At 35.4% G+C, this 21,364-nt stretch overlaps 2 protein-coding genes across 2 annotated transcripts; both read right to left on the minus strand.

Moving 5' to 3' along the window:
- Positions 1-1,265: 1,265 nt before the first annotated feature.
- LOC141389687 (replication protein A 70 kDa DNA-binding subunit-like) lies at positions 1,266-5,146 on the minus strand. The gene is made up of 6 exons (XM_073961598.1): positions 4,709-5,146; positions 4,168-4,409; positions 2,308-3,267; positions 1,989-2,241; positions 1,721-1,915; positions 1,266-1,656 (listed from the first exon to the last, which is right to left on the minus strand). The coding sequence occupies exons 1-6, from the start codon at positions 4,745-4,747 to the stop codon at positions 1,543-1,545; spliced, it is 1,803 nt and encodes a 600-aa protein (XP_073817699.1). The 5' UTR covers positions 4,748-5,146; the 3' UTR covers positions 1,266-1,542.
- Positions 5,147-10,417: 5,271 nt separating this feature from the next.
- Positions 10,418-17,159, minus strand: LOC141389688 (uncharacterized). Its single transcript, XM_073961599.1, has 9 exons — positions 16,510-17,159; positions 16,196-16,437; positions 15,965-16,094; positions 15,649-15,890; positions 15,020-15,152; positions 14,714-14,955; positions 11,127-11,259; positions 10,824-11,062; positions 10,418-10,733 (listed from the first exon to the last, which is right to left on the minus strand). Exons 1-9 carry the CDS (start codon positions 16,546-16,548, stop codon positions 10,601-10,603), a joined length of 1,533 nt encoding a protein of 510 aa, XP_073817700.1. The 5' UTR covers positions 16,549-17,159; the 3' UTR covers positions 10,418-10,600.
- Between the last annotated feature and the right edge of the window lie 4,205 nt (positions 17,160-21,364).

Raw genomic sequence — 21,364 nt, forward strand, 5'->3', positions numbered from 1 at the left:
GATTTGTTTTTACTTGTTGTTCTGCGTTAATAGAATCAACCATGACTCTTTTTCTCGTATTTCAATACATATGGTCTGTTCCAGAACTGCAAAAATCTACTAATTTTTACTACTTTTTTTGTTTTGTTCGATAACATAAAGGAAAATTTTTTATCGGTGTAAAACATGTTAGATTCTTGCAGGTGTTTGTATCATATAAGAATATGCAAAATCCGAAGTCTACTAATGACATATTTTACAGTACATTTTGTATGCTTTTATTATGCAAACACTCGGCGATTATAAATATTTGCAATAATTTTGTCGTGTAGATGTCTTAAAATATGAAATTTCATAAAAATATGAAATTTCTTGAATTTTTTTTTCAAACTCCCACACTGTTTGCTTGGGAGATTTTTCCCACAAAAAGACACAAAATTCTCCCACAATTCAAGATAGAGAATGTATACTTTTTTCCCATGGGAACAAATTCCCAATTCGAACTTCATTCAGAATGAGGGGAGATGGGAAATGGGAAAAAAACTCCCACAAAATTTTGTTCAGAATACGAAAATGTGGGAATGGGAAAAAATTCCCAACTCCCATGCGTTCAGAATAGGGCTGGTCATGTCCTGTACATTTTCTTCATCATCAAAAAATAATTTCACTGAACTTATCATTTTAAAATAGTTTTTTTTGCGAATTGTGCCTTTAGAGTTCACAAGTTTGAAAAAATACTGATCGATAACACGTTTATCGACAACCCAGTTGGGTTGATAACAATGATACATTTCATCTCAGTTGTGCTGACAATTGACAACGCAACTCAAGTTTAGTGGTAATGCAAAATCGACCCCTTAGTTATTTTCCAAAATATTTAATTAATCATTGCCAAAAAATTCTTTTGCAATTGATTTGTTTTTATTTTTATATGCAGTCGTTAACAAAATCGGTCACGACTCTTTCCACGTATTTCAACGCCATACGTGATACCGATTTGTCGTTTCAAGAAAAAAAAGTAAATGTTATTTATAATCCAAGAAATCCAGGGAATGATGAATGTGTTTCTTTCGATCTGATCGTAGAATATCATTTTTTTTATAAATAATGTAAACTACGCCTACGACATTACAACGAATACTACTACGCCAACCGCAATAAGGGTGAATAATTGCTGATGTCCAGGTATGAGGAACAATTCAGTATCGAGCACTATGTTGTAAAGGGAAAGAGAATAAGCGTTCTTTATATATCCCCCTAAGTAAAATACTAAATCGAAATCACAATTAAAGATATGATTAATTTTATTATATATTTACCATAACAAAAATGGTTCAATAATATTCGCAAACTTCCTGTTTGAAGAGATTTATAATAAATGTATGTTAGGTAGATACCTCCAAATAGAGTTCAAATAATTACAATATAAATTTTGGTTTTTTATAACAAACGAATAGAAAGAATACAAATAATATAAACAATCAAAAGATAATATATAGATATAAATTATAGGATAAGCATATAAACGATAGCAATTTTAAAAATATAATATCTTAAATCTAATTAAGCCTTATTTATGCCAGTCATTTCTTTAAGACTGTCAATTAAATATTTGTTATATTCTTTATAGTTGACAGGAGCTGCGGATTGTACGGTTAATTTACTGCGACTCATATCCTGGAAAATATAAATGAAGTGTGTCATTCGTTATTGATCTTATAAAAAACGTTTTTTATCTTACCCCATAAGTTTCGACTTTGGAACGCAATTTGAAAACATATGAGTGGAAATTTATTGAATTGAATATTTCTTCAGCTTCTGTGGGATTATTTTCCAAGGCTTCACCAATTTCTTGGGCACTACGTCCCAACAATTGTTCACCCATATCACTGAAACAAGTAACCCAACGATTTGAGGTCCAGTCGCCAATGCTCATCTAAAAAGGAAATTAATAAAAAAAAAAAAATAAATTAATAAAACAGAATAAAGGAACTATAACTCTTACTTACATTGATTAAAAGACGATATTTAAAATTGGTAAACTCGGCATTGCATCTTTCACAGCGATAGTGGCCATTTTGCTCATCAATAACTTTCTTGTTACATTCTGGCTGTGGACAAGCTTTATAGTAAGCATTATTGCTCTTGATTAAATGTACGACAGCTTTAGTTTGGAAATAATCAGGTTTGTCACCAGTGCCCAAGTTACGGGCTTCATGGAATGTACGCCATTCGGTGTTGAAACTACCACCAGCTCCAGTTCTAAACAAAAGAGTATTTTTTTTTTAATAACGTCGACAATAGTTTTGAAGTCATAGCTCAACTTACCTTGCTGAAACTGAATTAGTAATATTGGCACCACCACCATTATCAAACCAACCACGTAGCTTATGACCCTCTGGTATGTCTGGATTTATTTTCAATACCGAACCATTACCAATGCTAACAGATTTGCCGCCATTGAATTCATTAATTCGGCCACCTTTTATCAAAATCACTGGTTGTACGTGACCATCAAAATTAACCGCCTCGTCTCCCCAAATGGTAACTGTAACAGCAGCATCACTGGTATCCACCAAAGTCAAATCACGTTTTTTAAACTCCTTGTTGGTAGTACGAGAGGTAAAGGTCTGCAATTCCCCCACTTCTTTGCAAACGCCAACAATGTCTACAGATGCTTTTGGTTCCATATTGGCCACCTGAGAAATGGGAACCAAGTCATATTTGACTGCGGGTACCCCACCATCATCGTCATCTTCACAGGGCTGGACAACAGTGTCGCTGTTAAAAGTCATTTCATAATCATTTTTCAAAGTGCTGTATTGTTTGTTGGCCGGTTTCAATTGACACTTGGAGATGTAGTAGAGTTTATCGACCTCAATCATATCGTAATATTTATCACACTGCTCACGGAATGCAGTGGCACGTATCTCCCCTGATTCATCCATTAAATCCATGCTGAAGAGTTTACCTTCTCCTTTGGCATTACTCCATGTGCGCAAAGGGGATTTGGCAGTAACACGTACTTTAATAACCCATTTATTTTGATAAGGACTAAGACTGGCAATGGGATGGGTAAGTCCCGAATTGATTGTTGAATCCAAGTTATTGTTGTTATGATTCGTATACACTGGTTTGGGCTTGCTTTCAGTGACTTTGGGAGCTGGAGCAGCAGATGTAGCACCACCTTTTGTCAAAGCTTCTTGATAATTAACGGGTTCGCCAATTTTTGATTTCACCTCAGCTCCAGGCATTAGAATAGTCATTTCCAAAATGATTAGTACACGCCTAGAAGTAAAGGAAAATTGATCAATTATAAACCAAATGAAAACTGGAATCGAAAACTATAAAATTATCTACTTAATTCCTTTGTGGGTGGCTATGGTTTGTAAATAACAAGGAAAGTTAGAATCCAGGACTTTAAAATTATCTACTAAGTTCATCCGTGAGTGGCAAGGGGAAGGATAAATATCAAGAAATAGTTCTAATGGGCTTAAACATGGCAAATTCCTGGATATCTTTAAAAAATAAAGAAAAGTATATGAACACCACCAAATGTTGACACCTCACATTACCTCGGTGTATGTACTTAGAAAAAACAGGACATCATATCCCATAACAAGATGTGCGTGGGAATTGAAAAACTTCCACAAGAACCCCTAAATGCAATGGATTGTGGTACAGCTGCCGTAAAACTAACTAAATTAACTGTTCGAATAAAAGCGCCAAAGTGCCAGGCCGAAGACAAGGAGTAATAAGTAAATATTTTACGAGCGCGTAGAAAGATATTTTGGACGTGCTGACCAGGTGATTATGCTGTTCTAGGCGACCTAGGCAGAATGTGATAAAATGCATTTGATGACGATTATTGAAATAGATAACTGGTAAGCTATAGTTAGGTTGATACCTCGTTCAGATTATCTACATACATCGAATCCTGGAGAAGGTAATAGGATCTACGATGCCTACAATTGCTATCGCTTCATAGCACTTACTCCATAAGCGTTCTCTTACACCAAAAGTAGAAAACTGTATATCAAAGCAATACAAAATAAAAATAAAATTCACTACTTTTACTTCTACCATTTAAAAATTAGAGGAACAGACCAAATATTACAAAAGCTGCCTTTTGCACTATTATGAAAACGCAAAATATGCCTAAATTATGTTTTACATATCGCTACTTACTTTCCAGCATCATTTTTATTGACCACCGATGTTATATATTTGTCCACTCTTGCAATAGTCATCTCCTTCAATTTGTCCTCATGATACATATTATTCAATTGTGTAGCCATCATTGCATAGCTATTAAAATATTTGCCATCTGAAACCAATAAACGGACGCGTTCAGTGTCACCGCTCATTATGCGTTTAGCGCCCAATATCTGGAAAACAGGACCTTCAACTTCCTCACCGGCCATCATACGCTAAAACAATAATTCATATCATAAACAAACTATTTCACAATAGGCAGTAACCCCCAGTTTTTGTAAAAACTTTTATTCTTCTCACACGAATTGTCAAATTTTGTAGATCGATTTACTCGCTTTAGCGCAAATGTAGAGCGCTGATTTTTAAATGAGGAATCCTTAATGATATTTGGAACTGGTATACGAAAAATTAGATGTGTATGTCATCTGGGGGCTGAGCTATGAATGCCTAAATTATTACGAATATAGACGAACGAACAAAAATAAGTTACAAAAACTGGGGGTAAATCACTTACCGGTATGACGCCAGTTGATAGTGCTGGAATGCCAGGCATTTTGGAATTTATCAAAATACAAAAGAAACTTAACAAAAGCAATTGATAGTGGTTTTAATGATAACAAGCTTCCTCTTTAATAATTTCTCTGAAACCAGCAGATGTTTTCTAACTTGTCTATGTGACCCCTTTGTTTAGAATGATGTTTGCTTGTAATTGCAAAACTATTTTTTGCATTAAAAATGCGCAAATGAGGCGGGAATACAGTTTTTGTTGTATGTTATCAATGGGAATTTTTCATGTGAATGCCAAACAAATCGTTGCCTATTTGGTGACGATAACGTAAGGCCGTAACAGACATGCCTAAATACGTCCTTACCAAAGCGTGTGTTGTGAAAAAAGTAGAACACATGTGATATGTTCCAGAACCTGCAAGAAGCTACTATTTTTTACTACGATAACATTTTTTCCTTTATGTTATCGAAAAAAATAGTAAAAATTACTAGAATTTTGCAGTACAGGAACACAGACCACTTAAGGCCACTGCACATAAGGCGCGTTGAGCGTTGCGTTACAACAACCATGGTACAATTAAAAGGTAGATGCCTCAGCCCAGCTGATCGAATCTAAAACGTCAAAAAACTAGGAATTCGCCATGAAAAATCAAAACAAAAAATCATATGATTCGGTAAGAAAGAGATAGCATGTCTACACTTTATAGACAAACACAAGCGATAAAAAGAGACAACAAGAGACCATTTGCCGAAAATTTTGACAGTTTACATTACAAAAAAAGTTGCTTTGTTGTAGCAATTCGCCGATGCATCTACCTTTCATATTCGGCCTGTTCCTTTACTTTAGAAAGTGGTAAAACCGGCAAAAGTAGGAAAAGTTGTAAACTGCTCTCATATGAATTGTATGGTGTCTGAAGTAAAGGAACGCTTTTCGAGTAAAAAGTGGAAAAACTTGAAGATTATTGAACGTAAAGGAACAGGGCTATTGTACCATGACAACAACCACATGCATACTTCAAGAACAAACTTGGCATCACTTACACTTTTTTCATGTGGTTTTTGTTTTTGACGCCTGACGCGACGCAAAACGGACCGTATGTGCCGGGGCTTTAAGCGCTCGGCACATACGATGCGTTGAGCGTCGCGGTACAACAACCACATGAAAAAAGTGTAAGTGATGCCAAGTTTTTTGAAAAACAATGTGGCTGACGCATTAAGCGCTCAGCACATACGGTGCGTTGAGCGTCGCGCTACAACAACCACATGAAAAATGTGTAAGTGATGCCAAGTTTTTTGAAAAACAACAACATGGCTGACGCATTAAAGTTAAACATAATTTAACTTTTTTGGGACAACGCATGTCCCAACGTGTCACTAAACGGACCGTATGTGCCGAGCGCTTTAAAGTTAAACATAATTTAACTTTTTTGGGACAACGGGTGTCCCAACGTGTCACTAAACGGACCGTATGTGCCGAGGGCTTTATGAATACTACCGAAATACGTCGAGCGTATTTTATTTCAAGTTAAACACATTCAATTATGACAGAACGTATTCATGATGAAATTATAAGGTGGCGTAAAACGGCCAGCTGATTGGTTTCAATCTGTCAAATATTTTGTTTTTGTGAATAAATTGTATGAAAACGTAAACAAACATTTTGACATATTGAAGAATTTTCGGACAAAATAGAGTTGTTGTTGTGCTACTTACGTGACCTGTTAAATAGATCTTGAACGTATTGTATGTACATATGTACGTGTTTATGTTTTGTATTTTGAAAACAAAAGCCCAACAAACCCTGAAATACAATTCATTGCAAAGGAAAATTATTTATTTTACCAATGAAAACATTTATTTATGTTTATGTCGCGGATTTTGTGTTTTAAATGTGATTTTGGACTGAACGTATTTGTGTAATACGGACGCTCAGAGAGCGTTGTTGTGGTAGATAGGTGAATAATTTTTGTGCGTCGTGACGTAGTTTAGGTATAGCTGTAATCTGGGGGTACACACGATCAGTTTTGATTGTCAGTTTTGCTCAAATAATCAGTTGCTTGCCAGTGTAGCCGTTCTTTTTGTCAGTCATCAGGAAACCACAAAATATTTTGTGGTTGCTGGACAGTTGGACACTTATCGATTTTTCGGAAATATGAAAACTGCCAAATGAAAAAATTTATAAAGGAAATATTTTTCATTTCAAATTACATATTAGCTTTGAAAATGTTTACTTCTCTTTAAACAAAAATGGCGCTAAATGACGCTCTCTTTAAGCGGGGTACACACGATCGGTTTTGACTGTCGATTTTTCGGAATTATCGATAACTGTCAAACAGTCCAGCAACCACAAAATATTTTGTGGTTGCCTGATGACTGACAAAAGTGAACGGCCACACTGGCAAGCAACCGATTATTTGAGCAAAACTGACAGTCAAAACTGATCGTGTGAACCCCACTTTAAGCTGAGTACACATTGCCAGTTTTGAATGACAGCTTTGTTGGTGCTTGCTAGTGTGGCCGTTCATTTTTGTCATTCATCATGCAGCCACAAAATGTTTTGTGGTTGCTGGACGGTTATCGATAATAGCGAAAAATCGACATTCAAAACTGACAATAGCTTTGTTCCCGAACTAAAAAGTTTTTACAACTTTTACGACTTTTACACATTTTACGGGAAAACCCGTTCCCGTACACAAAAAAAAAAAACGTGTAAAATGTTCACTTCTCTTTGAACAAAAATGGCGCTGAATGGCGTTTCTTTAAAAACTTTTTACTCGACAAATTTGAGCGTGTAAAAAATAGTAACATGGTTGCCGGCGTCTGAATGGCTTAAGCCGACTTTGACATTTGTTCCAGTTTTTCTGACGTATTTTCCATTTTTCCGTTCCCGAACTATTTCAAAAAAATTTTGTGTGAGAAAACATTTTTCACATTTCTCTCTTTTACGTGTTTTACTATTAAAAAGTACGGGAACGAAGCTAATGTGTACTGCACTTAAAGCGGTGTACACACGATCAGTTTTGACTGTCGATTTTACAGAAATATCGATTGCTGTCAAGCAGTCCACAAAATATTTTGTGGTTACCTGATGACTGAAAAAAGTGAGCGGCCACACGGACAAGCCACCGATTATTTGAGCAAAACTGACAGTCAAAATTGATCGTGTGTACCCCGCTTAAAAACTTTTTAATCGACAAATTTGAGCGTGTAAGGCCCATACCTATATACGATTGCTGTCAAGCAGTCCAGCAACCACAAACTATTTTGTGGTTGCCTGATGACTGAAAAAAGTGAGCGGCCACACGGACAAGCAACCGATTATTTGAGCAAAACTGACAGTCAAAATTGATCGTGTGTACCCCGCTTAAAAACTTGTTACTCGACAAATTTGAGCGTGTAAGGCCCATACCTATATACGTCCGTATACCCAGGGTGTGTGTGGTGAAAAAGTAGAACACATGCATTCTTACGAGAACTACCGAAATACGACGAGCGTATACTTTTTGTAAGTTGATCAAATTTAACTTTGACAGAACGTTATTGTTTGTATTTTAAAAACAAAAGCCCAAAAAACATGAACTACAATTCATTGCAAAGGAAAATTATTTGTTTTACGAATGAAAACATTTAAGTAAATTTCTGTCGCGGATTTTGTGTTTAAAATGTGATTTTGGGCTCAACGTATTTGGGTAATCCCTTTATAAAAAAACATTTTTGTTGTAATTTCCCCAACAACATAAGGAAAGTTTTGACATAACATATACAACATTTTACGATGCCACTACCTGGGTAATTGTGCCATGGGTAATACGGACGCTCAGAGAGCGTTGTTGTGATAGGTTGGTGAATAATTTTTTTACGTCGCGCTGAGGGTTAGGTGTAGCTCATGGTACAAATACTCAGGTAGCCGCATCGGCAATTGTTGGCAACCTAAAGGCCCCGGCAAATACGGTCCGTTGAGCGTCGCGTTACAACAACATTGGGCGAGTATACTTGCGGCAGTTGTCATTTGTAGGAGAGAGAGGTGAGGCATATGGTAACCCTTTGCCTCTCAGCACCCTCTCTCACCTACAAACTGACAGTTGCCCCAAGTAAACTCGCCTAATGTAAATTGGGACTGGGCATACATAGTACATGCCCAAACATGATCAGGGGCAAAAAATAATAGGCTGTGCACAAATATTTATACATACTACATATTTATATCACGTCTATTTGCGATTCCGTATTTGGTTTTTGGTAATGATACAATTACAAATATAAAGTTATACAGTATGCAAAGTTCATATTCGTACACCCGAAAAAAATGAATAAAATCGTTATTAATTCCATATTTTATGTGCAAATATAAAACAATTGATGGGAATTATTATAACGAAGAAAGATTTGAGAATAACAAAACATTTTTTTAATTTATTCCGTCATTTAGGTATAGATGGCGCCTGTGTGGGTGGCAAAGTTCGTATTCGTACACCTATAAGCACTACATATTTGCAGTTTTTAAGGATTTTCAAAGCAAAATACCGCAGATTTTTGTTCTTTTCTTCTTTTGGAATGCCTCTGCTATAGAACTATGTACAAATAACGGTAATTTTATTAAGAATTTTGCATGAATAAAAAGTCGGACGAATATTTGAAATAATTAAGACAAACTATTGCAATTTATTCCCGAATTTTGGACGATAATAGCTAATAGCAGTCCTTCTGTAATAATATTCGAGGCCTAATATGAAAATAAATGTTGTCAGCGTTTGGAAATGGGAAGAAACGTAATCCGGGCCTAGGTAAAGTAAACACATTTTTGGTTTTTACTTGGTGAAAATCGCAAGTTTCGTTACATATTTGACATTAAATGTCATGAAGTTTTAGAATACGGTTTCGAAAATCATTTTATGTCAAAAACTGTGAGAAATTATGAAGAAAAATGAAACTGTACAAGTTTTCATACTGTCCGCGTACGACTGAAATTCTACGCTTACTATGAACGAGGGTTATGGCTGCCAAAATTGGGAAAATAATGGTTTTTATTTCTTGAAAATTATATTTCTTTAACGAAGGATCCAAAATTAGTGCAAAAATGTCAAAAGAATGAAGTAAATTGTCCAGGAAAGAACGTGGGGTAACCTTTTGAAGAAATGCATTATATTCGGGGAAATTTTCATCCTTAAAAAATTATTATTCCTCGTAATTTCCGATATATCTTGACATGAAATGATGTTCGAAACCGTATTCTAAAACTTCAATACATTTAATGTCAAATATAAAACTAAACGTGCGATTTTCACCAAGTAAAAACCAAAAATGTGTTTACTTTACCTAAGCTCGGATTACGTTTCTTTGAATTTCCAAACGCTGACAACATTTATTTTCATATTAGACCTCGAATATTTGTATAGAAGGACTGCTATTAGCTATTTTCGTCCAAAATTCGGGAATAAATTGCAATAGTTAATCATATCTAGCACTTTTTTCTTAATTATTTCAAATATTCGTTCGACTTTTTATTCATGCAAAATTTTAATAAAATTTCCGTTATTTGTACATATTTCTATAGCAGAGTCATTCCGAAAGAAGAAAATAACAAAAATCTGCGGTATTTTGCTTTGAAAATCCTTAAAAACTCCAAATATATAGTGCTTATAGGTGTACGAATACGAATTTTGCCACCCACACAGGCGCCATCTATACCTAAATGACGGAATAAATGAAAAAATTGTTTTGTTATTCTCAAATCTTTCTTCGTTATGGTAATTCCCATCAATTATTTCATATTTGCACATAAAATATGGAATTAATAACGATTTTATTCATTTTTTAGAGGTGTACGAATACGAACTTTGCATACTGTATGTACATGAAAAGTTATTATTTATACATATTTTATATGTATTTCCGTTTTTTACATCCTTTCAGTTGAAAATGGATGTACATAAGCGGAGGATTCCAAAGTCTCGTAATAATCAACAGGATTGCCAATTTTTAGTTGGAAACCTTCTGTTAGAATAGTCATATCCAAAATCATCAGTAACAATCTATAAAAAAAAAAAAAACAATAAATTAATTAAAAACTAATATAAGATGTGGTAAAAAGAATTTTACATCCAACGGATAGTTAAACTTACTTTTCGGGTTCGTTTCTATTCGCCACAGATGTTACGTAGTTGTTCACTTTAACAATTGTACCATATGGTAACTTGTCTTCATAGTACATGAAATTCAATTGTGGGCCCAACATAGCATAACTATTGAAATATTTACCATCCGAAACTACTAAATGGATGCCTTTAGTCATACCGCTCATCTTTTTAAGACCCAAAATCTGTAAAATTGGACAATCTTTCGATTCGCCAGACATTATTTTCTGTGAAAAGAAAAGAAAAAAAATCATTAATTTTCACACTTTTGAGAAAATATTCAATACTTACCGGTAAGACGTTATTTGACAGTGCTGGACTGTTAGAAGGAAGAGGCAATGGATTTTTATAATTAACAGTTCCGCCTATCGTATCTTTTGGCCCAGGTGTAAGAACAGTCATTTCCGTAATCATCAATGTTAAACTTAAGGAAGAAATAAAATCATGTATAGTACGATTTCGGAAGGATGTTTTTTTCTGTAGCCTAAATTGAGATATTTTATTCAGGGCAATCATGAATAAAAATTCCGTGTAGAATTTGTTCCTTTCTCCAATTTCAGAATTTCTTATTTCCATATTTATGTCATAAAGGGATGCACAAAACAATATGTGTGACTGTAGTCGTAAGAGTACCTAATTTACTCTTCGATTGAGCACAAAATTTAAAAAAATTATGTTTCTAATATACCTATTTTATTTATGTGTTTAAAATGGTCAGATCAAAAAAGTGATTTTAAATAACAAAGAATAAATTTAATGTTTTATTTCTATTCACAAGCACTATTCAAGTACAACATAAAGAAAACGGCTGACTTCCGTATTGTCAGTTGCTTTGTATTCGTGCATGAAACTAGGTGTTCTTAAATCGAGTTCCATACTAGAGTAATTTTATGAAGTTGCAGTAGTGGGAAAATCGATTTAAGTACCCCTAGTTTCATGCACGAATACAAAGCAACTGACAATACGGAAGTCGGCCAACATTACGTACGTCCGTGCTTGTGTGCTTTCGTTGACGTCTCATCAACCACTGAATGCAAAAAAAAACCAGGAAAGGATCTAAGTCGGGCCGGGCCTACTATATAATACCCTACACCTCTGTGAATATGTAAAATATATATGGGAGCTAAAAATTGGACATATGTATATAGCGTGTTTTGTGCACCAAATACCTCAAATCGGCCGAAAATATATATGAGAGCTATAACCAAATTTGAACCGATTTCGATATGATTTGGCACACTTATTTCTAGGCCAAATCCCGCAAACATTCCAAATTTTATTGAAATCGTACATATATAGCGCGTTTCGTGCACCAAATGTCTTAAATGGGGCGAAAATATATATGGGGGCTATATCCAAATCTGAACCGATTTCTATATAATTTGGCACACTTATTTGGGTGACGTAGGGGATGGAAGATACCAAGCAACGGTCCTGACCGGCTTTAACATGGCAAAGCCCAGGATTTATCTTGGTCCCTCTTTCATCTCAAGTGGACACTGACCACCCGTTAAAGGTAGTAGTTGGTCGGAGATTAAAACATCTGATCTCCAGCTTCACCCCATTGAATGAAAGACTGGCTGCAATTCGATTATACGCAAAATTCTTCAACATCAGCTTTATTTGCGCTCATGCTCCCACTGAAGACAAGGACGAACAGACCAAAGATATTTTTTACGAGCGCTTAGAAGAAACTTATGACCGTTGCCCTGTCCATGACATTAAAATTATACTAGGCGATTTTAATGCCAAAATTCGAAAGGAAAATATCTTTGGCACAACAGTCAGGAAATTCAGTCTCCACAGTGAAACATCTGACAATGGTATGAGGCTGATAGACTTTGCAGCTGCAAGAAATATGGTAGTTAGCAGTACCAGATTTAAGCATCTCGATATTAATAAGGGCACCTGGCTGTCTCCAGATCAAAGAACAAGTAATCAAATTGATCATGTTGTGATAGATGGAAGACATGCATCAAGCATGTTGGATGTACGATCGTTCCGAGGTGCAAACATTGACTCGGACCACTACCTTGTTGCGGCAAAGATACGTACCAGATTAAACGTAGCAAACAAAGTGCGAACAGACACAACACGGAAGTTTGACATCGGTAAGCTGCAATCACAACAGATAGCCACAGCATATTCCACTCAACTAACCCAATTGCTTAATTAAAGTACTCCTCATCCCGATAACATATCAGGACAATGACAAAACATTGCCCACTCCATGCAAATAGCCGCAAAATCAGTACTTGGATACCAGAGACCTTCACCAAGGAATCCATGGTATGACCAGGAGTATCGTGCTGCTACCGAAGAGAAAAATGCGGCATATAGGGCTACTTTACAATCAGTAGCAAAGAAACGCACGAAAGAGGTATCGGGAGAAAAGGAGAGAGGAGAAACGTCTTTTCCGCAGGAAAAAGAGAGAGATGGAAAAGCGGGAGTGTGAACAAATCGAGATGTACAGAAGACAGAATGAAGTCCGAAAATTCTACCAAAGAGTGAAACATCAAACTGATGGCTTTGGAACTGGCACATCCTCCTGTAGAGACCAGCAAGGTAATCTGGTAACTGATACAGATAGTGTGCTCAGGATATGGAAAGAGCATTTTTCCAAACTGTTGGTATCCCAGAAGATGGTATTGAATGTATACCACCCGGTCAAGATGAGGTAAAGACAGCAATAAACCGGCTGAAGAATAATAAGGCGGCAGGAGCAGATGGCCTACCAGCCGAGCTGTTTAAAACCGTAGGCGACACGCTGATAAGGTGTATGCATCAGCTAGTTAGCTCCATCTGGCAGGAAGAACGCGTACCCGACGATTGGAACCTGAGCATCCTGTGTCCCGTCCATAAGAAAGGAGATAAGACTTTATGCTCCAACTATAGGGGCATAAGTCTTCTCCCTATCGCATACAAGATAGTGTCAGGGATATTGTGCGAACGACTAAAGCCCATGGTCAACGAAATAATTGGACCATACCAATGCGGCTTTAGACCTGGCAAGTCCACCATTGACCAGATATTTACCCTGGAGAAGACCCAAGAGAGGCAGATCGACACCTACCACCTTTTTGTCGATTATAAAGCAGCCTTCGACAGCCCGCTACGTTCAAAGGTATTCCAAGCAATGTCTGAATTTGGTATCCCCGCAAAGCTCATTCGGCTTTGTAAAATGACTCTAACTGACACAAGATCTTCAGTTAAAATAGGAAAGAACCTTTCCGAAGAGTTTTGTACCAAAACAGGTTTCAGGCAAGGAGACAGCCTTTCGTGTGACCTTTTCAACATCCTCCTAGAAAAGGTTATACGAGAGGCAAACGTCAAAAGAAGTGGCACAATCTACACCAATAGTCACATGTTACTTGCTTATGCTGATCGATTAAAAAAAATTTAAAATTTTAAAAATCGATTAAAAAATCACTTTTTTATAAAATTATTTTCCGTGCAAAATATTCCGAGAGAAATTTTCATGATTGTCCTGATTATGTTAATCCTATTTTTGAAGGTGTTAAGTTTTGTAACATGGCTTGTGTTTGAAATTGTATTTCTACCTGCGATAATTTTATATATATAATTGTTATATTTGGTCTGTTCCAGAACTGCAATAATCTACTAATTTTTACTATTTTTTTCGATAACATAAAGGGAAAATTGTTATAGTAGTAAAAATTTGTAGATTCTTGCAGGTTCTGGAACAGAGCAATTGTAACATATGCTCTGTTCCAGAACCTGCAAGAAGCTACTATTTTTTACTACGATAACATTTTTTCCTTTATCTTATCGGAAAAAATAGTAAAAAATAGTAGATTCTTGCAGTTCTGGAACAGACCAATACAGAAGTAGAAACAAAGAATATTAAATTTACTTACTTTTCGGTGTCGTTTTCATTAGTTGTATATGTTATGTATTTGTCTGCTCTAAAAATAGTACCTTCTGCTAATCTTTTTTCATGGTACATAAAATTCAAATGTGTGTCCATCATCACATCACTATTGAAGTATTTACCATCCGAAATCGATAAACTGATACTTTCTTTGTCACCGTTCATGAAACGTGCACCACCCAAAATCTGAAATACTGGACACTCTATATATTCACCAGACATGATAACCTGGAAAACATAATAAAACATTATTTTCACAATTTTTATTTAATGACCAATACGACGCACTTACCGGTAAAACACCAAGTGATAGCTTATGCATTTTAGGAGGTGGACACAATGCATCTTCATAACTAACAGGTTCGCCAATTATATTAATCTCCCGAGATATAAAAATATTAAGTTCAGTGATAATCAATACTTGTCTAAAAGGAAAACAAAGGCAAAAAATTTTCTTCTCTTATATATTGCGCTATGTTCCAGAACTACAATTTTTTAAATTTTAAGGGAAAATATTAAGTGTGTCTGCGTACTCGATAATTTGTAATAATTAGTACAAATTATTAGTCCCAATTTACATTAGGCGAGTTTACTTGCGGCAATTGTCATTTTGTAGGAGAGAGAGGTGAGGCATATGGTAACCCTTTGCCTCTCAGCACCCTCTCTCACCTACAAACTGACAATTGCCGCAAGTAAACTCGCCTAATGTAAATTGGGACTTACTGAATGTTGTCTTTTTACTTTTTTCCTTTGAAAGAGTATAAAATGCTTTACTCTCTAAAAAGAAGTTACTGAGTAATATTTACTGAGAAAGTACAAGGACAAACATATTGTAAAAATTTTAAAAATGGATCCTTGTTGGAGCACTTATTTTCTTTATAAATTTGTCAAAAACAAACAAATAAATACCATCCTACTCACTTTTCTTGACCGTTTATTTTGATCGCATCTGTCATATATTTGTCTACTCTGATAACAGTGCCTTTTAGTAATTTTCCCTTGTCATATAGAGATTTCAATTGTGGGGCCAACATCGACTGATCATTAAAGTATTTACCATCCGAAACCGATAAATATACACGTTCAGTGTCTCCGCTCATTGTTGTCCTAATATCCAAAATCTGAAAAATTGGACGTTCTATCGTTTCGCCAGACATGATACGCTGTAGATTGACACAAAAGTTATACACCACAATGCATTCATTTTCCGAGTTTGAGTAAATATCCGGATACTTACCGGTATGACATCAGTTGATAGAATAGGAATTTTAGTTCGCACGGATGGATCGTTGTATTGAACAAGTTCACCAATTATTTCTACGTTGTCATTTCGAAGAACAGTTATTTCCAAGATGATCAATACTCGCCTAAAAAGAATATAATAATTTATCTCAATTACACACAATTGGGGACAGGAAATAAATTGTATATCTGTTGGTAAGACAACATAAATAATATTGTAACTTGCTTTGTGGGATCGTCTCTATTGACAACAGATGTTATGTATTTGTCCACTCTCACTATGGTGCCTTCAGGTAACATTCCCTGATGGAACAGGAAATTCATTTGTGTGGCCATCATCGTATAACTATTAAAGTATCTACCATCAGAAACTAATAAACGAACCCGTTCAGTGGCACCACTCATTATGCGTTTAACGCCCAAAATCTGTAAAATAGGACCTGTAATTTCCTCACCAGACATCATGAGCTGTAAAAAAATAAGTTCAGAAGTTAAACAAATTATCAATTTCACAAGATTGTGTAAATGATCAATACTTACCGGCAGGACGCCAGTAGATAGTTGAGGAATTTCGGGCATTGTTGAATGTATTAAAAAAATCAGATTCTTTTGTTTTGCGACGCAAGAGTGAGACGAACCTTAAGATTCCAACTCTGTTTACGAAATGAGATGAAGCGTATTTTTGTTAACCTTTTTGTTCATTTTGGTGTCTCAGTTTCCACACACAGCAAGCAACATATGGGTGATGTTATGCCGTCAATTAGGTCGATACCCAGTTGTTCAATAAATATCAATTGTCTACTGTGACATAGCTATGTAACTAGTTACTCATTGATCCTAGTTACTGAACACCCAAAAATGGTACACAAAATAGCCTGTAGCCTGCATTTGCCACTGGAAATGGGCTTCCCTGCCTATCATGTTAATTCACTAGTTACAGGTAATGCGGCGTGTAATATATTGACTATTTTATAGACTACCGATGGATAATGTAATCGACAATGTTTCTCTCTTGTAATCTCCTTTAAACATTATTTATTTTTTTAAACAAAATATAAAAAAAATGTTCTGTCATATTGTGTATTCATAATTAAAAAATGTGTTTTGATGCGTTTGTTGTGCAAAAATTTAAGATGCCACCAAAAGAACGTGTTACGAGCTAAATCATTTAAGAAGAATTTAAGAAGAATATTTATAATATATGTATCTATGGTAAGTGTTGATTTCTATCTTGACTTAATACATTATCGCGTCGTTTCATTAAACTTGTATAAATTTTATTTCAGGAACTTTTGAATGATCTGAAGGACACACGAGAAAAATATTCCTAGGGCCAAATAAGAATAAGTCGCTGTATTAAGTATTAACCCTCTAGTTCCAGTATCAAGGGTCAAGATGGACCTGTCATATCCATAACTATAAAAGATTATATTGTCATTTGTAAAATTTTTGCACACCATGCAATAAAATAAAGTGTGGCTAATGCATACATATGTATATGCATTTACCCATTTATCTGACTTCAACTTACTAGTAATTTTTGCTATAATTTCTGACTACCGAATGGACTGGTTACTGGTAATGCAATGAAGGGACAATTGTCTTTCCAAAACTATCGAATTGGTTGGTTACTGGTAATGCAGTAAAGAAACAATTGCCTTTCCAAGACTATCGAATTGGGTGGTTGCTGGTAATGCAGTGAGGGGACAATAGACCCCTTCCTATGACATCCCCATGTTAAATTCACCAATCTATAACATCCCAGCAAAATGTTCGATGACAGATCATGAGTTGAATCATAGGTGCAAGTGACTTGTCATAGGTGCAAATTTAGGTGAATCACCGATGAAATTTACAAGGGAGTGACACCTGATTTCACCTGTTCATTGTCACGGCATTTTGCACCAGTTCATTGTCACGGCATTTTGCACCAGTTCATTGTCATGACATTTTGCACCAGTTCATTGTCATGGCATTTTGCACCAGTTCATTGTCACGGCATCTTGCACCAGTTCATTGTCATAGCATCTTGCACCGGTTCATTGTCATGGCTTCTTGCACCAGTTCATTGTCATGGCTTCTTGCACCAGTTCATCGTCATGGCTTCTTGCACCAATGCTTTGGATCCGGATTTTTGTATCGCCAGATGTTATTTTTCTTTATTTTGTATGTAATTTTCAAAATTATATATTATATTAATCTGCGATATCATATTTATCTCTTCCGATGGCTGCAAGATACTTCTTTCAACTTGGGGGTTCCGTTTTTCCAATATTCGATAAATTATGTGTCAATCTCTGAACCAAGCTCATCGTTTGGGAAATCTAGTATAAATTTGAATTCTGTTATTTTATTTCAAAAGAAAAAGCTTATCCTGTAATAGTTACCACGTTATGGTCTCTTTTATACTTATTTTACCGATCTCCTACTTTGCTTCTCTCACTTTGCATGCCATGCTTGTGATATCGTGATCTTTCCATTGGAGTTTTGTTCCCTCGGGTCGCATAACGTCAAATGGCTCGTATTCATATGCCGGTGGCATCTTTATCCATCCTGTTAACATGGCCAAACCAACCCAATAATTGCAGCTCGATATGTTTTACTATATCGGTGTTGGTCGGCTGGGAAGCTCGTGGTTTATAGACCGGGTCTTTTTCATACTTCTTTTTAATATCCACAAAACGAAACAGGTTTCCAAACACAAAATATATTTTTCTTTTGTTTTATATCAATTTACATTGTATTTTTAATTAAAATATATAAATTTTGCCACTATCGACCACTTTCATCTGACTTTTATTTTCATTTTAACAATTACTTTTGCAAGTACACAATTATTCGGGTATATGAGTATTTGATAATTTATTGTGACAAAGATCGGATCTTTCACGACTTCAATTGCACTCATGAAAATTCGATGAAAAAGATCGGATCTTTCATGACTTCGATTGCACTCATGAAAATTCGATGAAAAAGATCGGACCTTTCACGACTTCAATTGCACTCATGAAAATTCGATGAAAAAGATGGGATCTTTCACGACTCCTTTCGCACTCATGCAAAAGAACCAGTGAAATCATGATTTCACATGGAATCACTTCCATTTAATTTTGCTGGGATTGCGAGTAGATTGGGTGGTAACTAGGGGTGTTTACCAGTAGCCAGCAAAATTGCTAGTTATTCCCTAGTTATCCGAACAACTGGGCATCCATATGTTTCCATGTGTGTGTTTCTATGTTTTGGTTTATTATTTTGTTTTGAGTCGTTCTCATTTGGTATTTTTTTTACTTTAAAAAATGGTAAAAGTGGTAAAAGTTATAGGAGCTGTGAAGTCATATGAATCGTATGCTTTTTGAAGTAAGGGAACGCTTTTCCAGTAAAAAAGTGGTAAAATTTGAAAATTCCTACACGCAAAGGTACATATTGATAAATTGAGCTATTTCACTGTTTTTACACCGTAGGTACCGCTCCACACTAGGTGGATTCATTGAAAACATTTCATGCAATTATGCGTCCCTAGATCGAGTTTCATATGGTCTGTGCGTTTACTTTTTAAAATGGTAAAACCGGCAAAAGTAGTAAACTACTCCCGTATGAATTGTATGGTGTCTGAAGTAAAGGAACGCGTTTCGAGTAAAAAGTGGTAAAACTTGAAGATTCTTGAACGTAAAGGAACAGAGCTATAGTAGAGTGATGTCATGAAATTGCTGTCGAGTGAATTTCATGAAATTAGGCTTTTTTATACACTCAGCATTTATTATAACGAGGGTATATGAGGCGCTCAGCGCCAAAACGGCCTAACCCACATTTTCAAAAAAATCAAACTTACATTGCTGATCGAACCGGAACCTTTTGAAATATATACTAAAAAATTCCCTATTGCATAGGTTAACCCTATGTTAGTCTACATGCCGAAAACTGTTTTTCCTTTACTGAAAGTTTGAAAAAATATGGACGCCAAAATGGCCTAAGCCACATAGGCAAAATCGAATACTGGAAATAAAAACACTCATGTAACGTTTTAGTCGAGAAGAATTTGTAAGTAAAAACCAAAGGCTAAGTAATAAAGTTGACTTACGCCCTGGCGTCAATGTAAAATGTATGAAGTTGATAATGTATAGCGATCAATGTGGTGGCCAAATCCGTAACATAAGAATGAACACTATTTGCACATACATACATGGTCAATAATTCGACCTTCTCAGTGGAACAGATTGACCACAAATTTTTAGTGTCTGGCCATTCATTTCTATCATGCGATCAAGATTTTGGTCCCATTGAAAAGGAAAAAATATTATAAGGACATTTGGATCGTGTAATCCTCATGGCAAAAAGGACGACACTTCGTAAAATGACGACAGATGAAATAAAAAGCGTATCCTCAATTGAGAAACTAGTATCAAACAGAAAAAACTCCGAAGACAAGACTTCAAAAGTTGAATGGCTTACGATTCAGTGCCTTCGATTCCAAAATGCGAAGCCATTTATAATTCAATACAAATATACAAGTGACATAAATGTTATATTTCAAGAACTTGATATTTCAAAAAGGAACTCCAGCAAGTACGTAAATTTGAATTGTAACCGCTTTATCCGGGAGGAAGATTCATTGAAACTGCAAAATTTAAGGATTTACAGAAACTCAAAGAGTTCATGCCCCCTATAAATCATGCATTTTATAATAATTTAAAAACTTTAATGTTGATAGTTGACCTTTGATCTGGTAATTCTTCAATAGTTTGTTTGGCTCGAGGTCAGTAATAAAACAATGATAATTTTGCTTTATTATTTTATTTAACTTCCGATATTTCGATCGTCTTTGACGATCATCATCAGGGAATTCTGATTTTAAATAGAACATAAAAACATTCTTCTTCTTTATTTGCCTATTCGTTTTTCGAATTTTGGCGATCATTGCAATTATATACATACATATTACATCTGTTACATTATAAATTTCATTTTGGTGTTTATAAATTTCTTATTATCTCAGCAAATGACTCTCTGTTTCGGCTTTCGCTGAGAAGATTCCCAACATCTTGGATACCAGTCCACTCCTGTATGTTATTAATCCATATCATTTCTTTTCTTCCTCTAGTGGGTCTTCCTTCAATTTTTGTTCGGATTATATTTTGGAGTAGCTTATATTTGTTGTTTCGCATTATATGACCAAGATAAGCTGTTTTTCGTTTTTTTATTATATGGATTATTTCCTTTTCCTGGTGTAGCCTTTGCAGTACCTCACTGTTTGAAACAAACTGCGTCCATGGAATTTTCAATATTCTTCTGTATGTCCACATTTCAAAAGCTTCTAGTTTTTTAATATCTGTTGCCTTTAAGGTCCAAACTTCGACAGCGTATAACAGAACTGACCATACATATGTTTTCATGTATC

The sequence above is a fragment of the Musca autumnalis genome, unplaced genomic scaffold, assembly GCF_047663935.1.
Source record: "Musca autumnalis isolate F117 unplaced genomic scaffold, ASM4766393v1 scaffold_1, whole genome shotgun sequence".
NCBI classification, from domain to species: Eukaryota; Metazoa; Arthropoda; class Insecta; order Diptera; family Muscidae; genus Musca; species Musca autumnalis.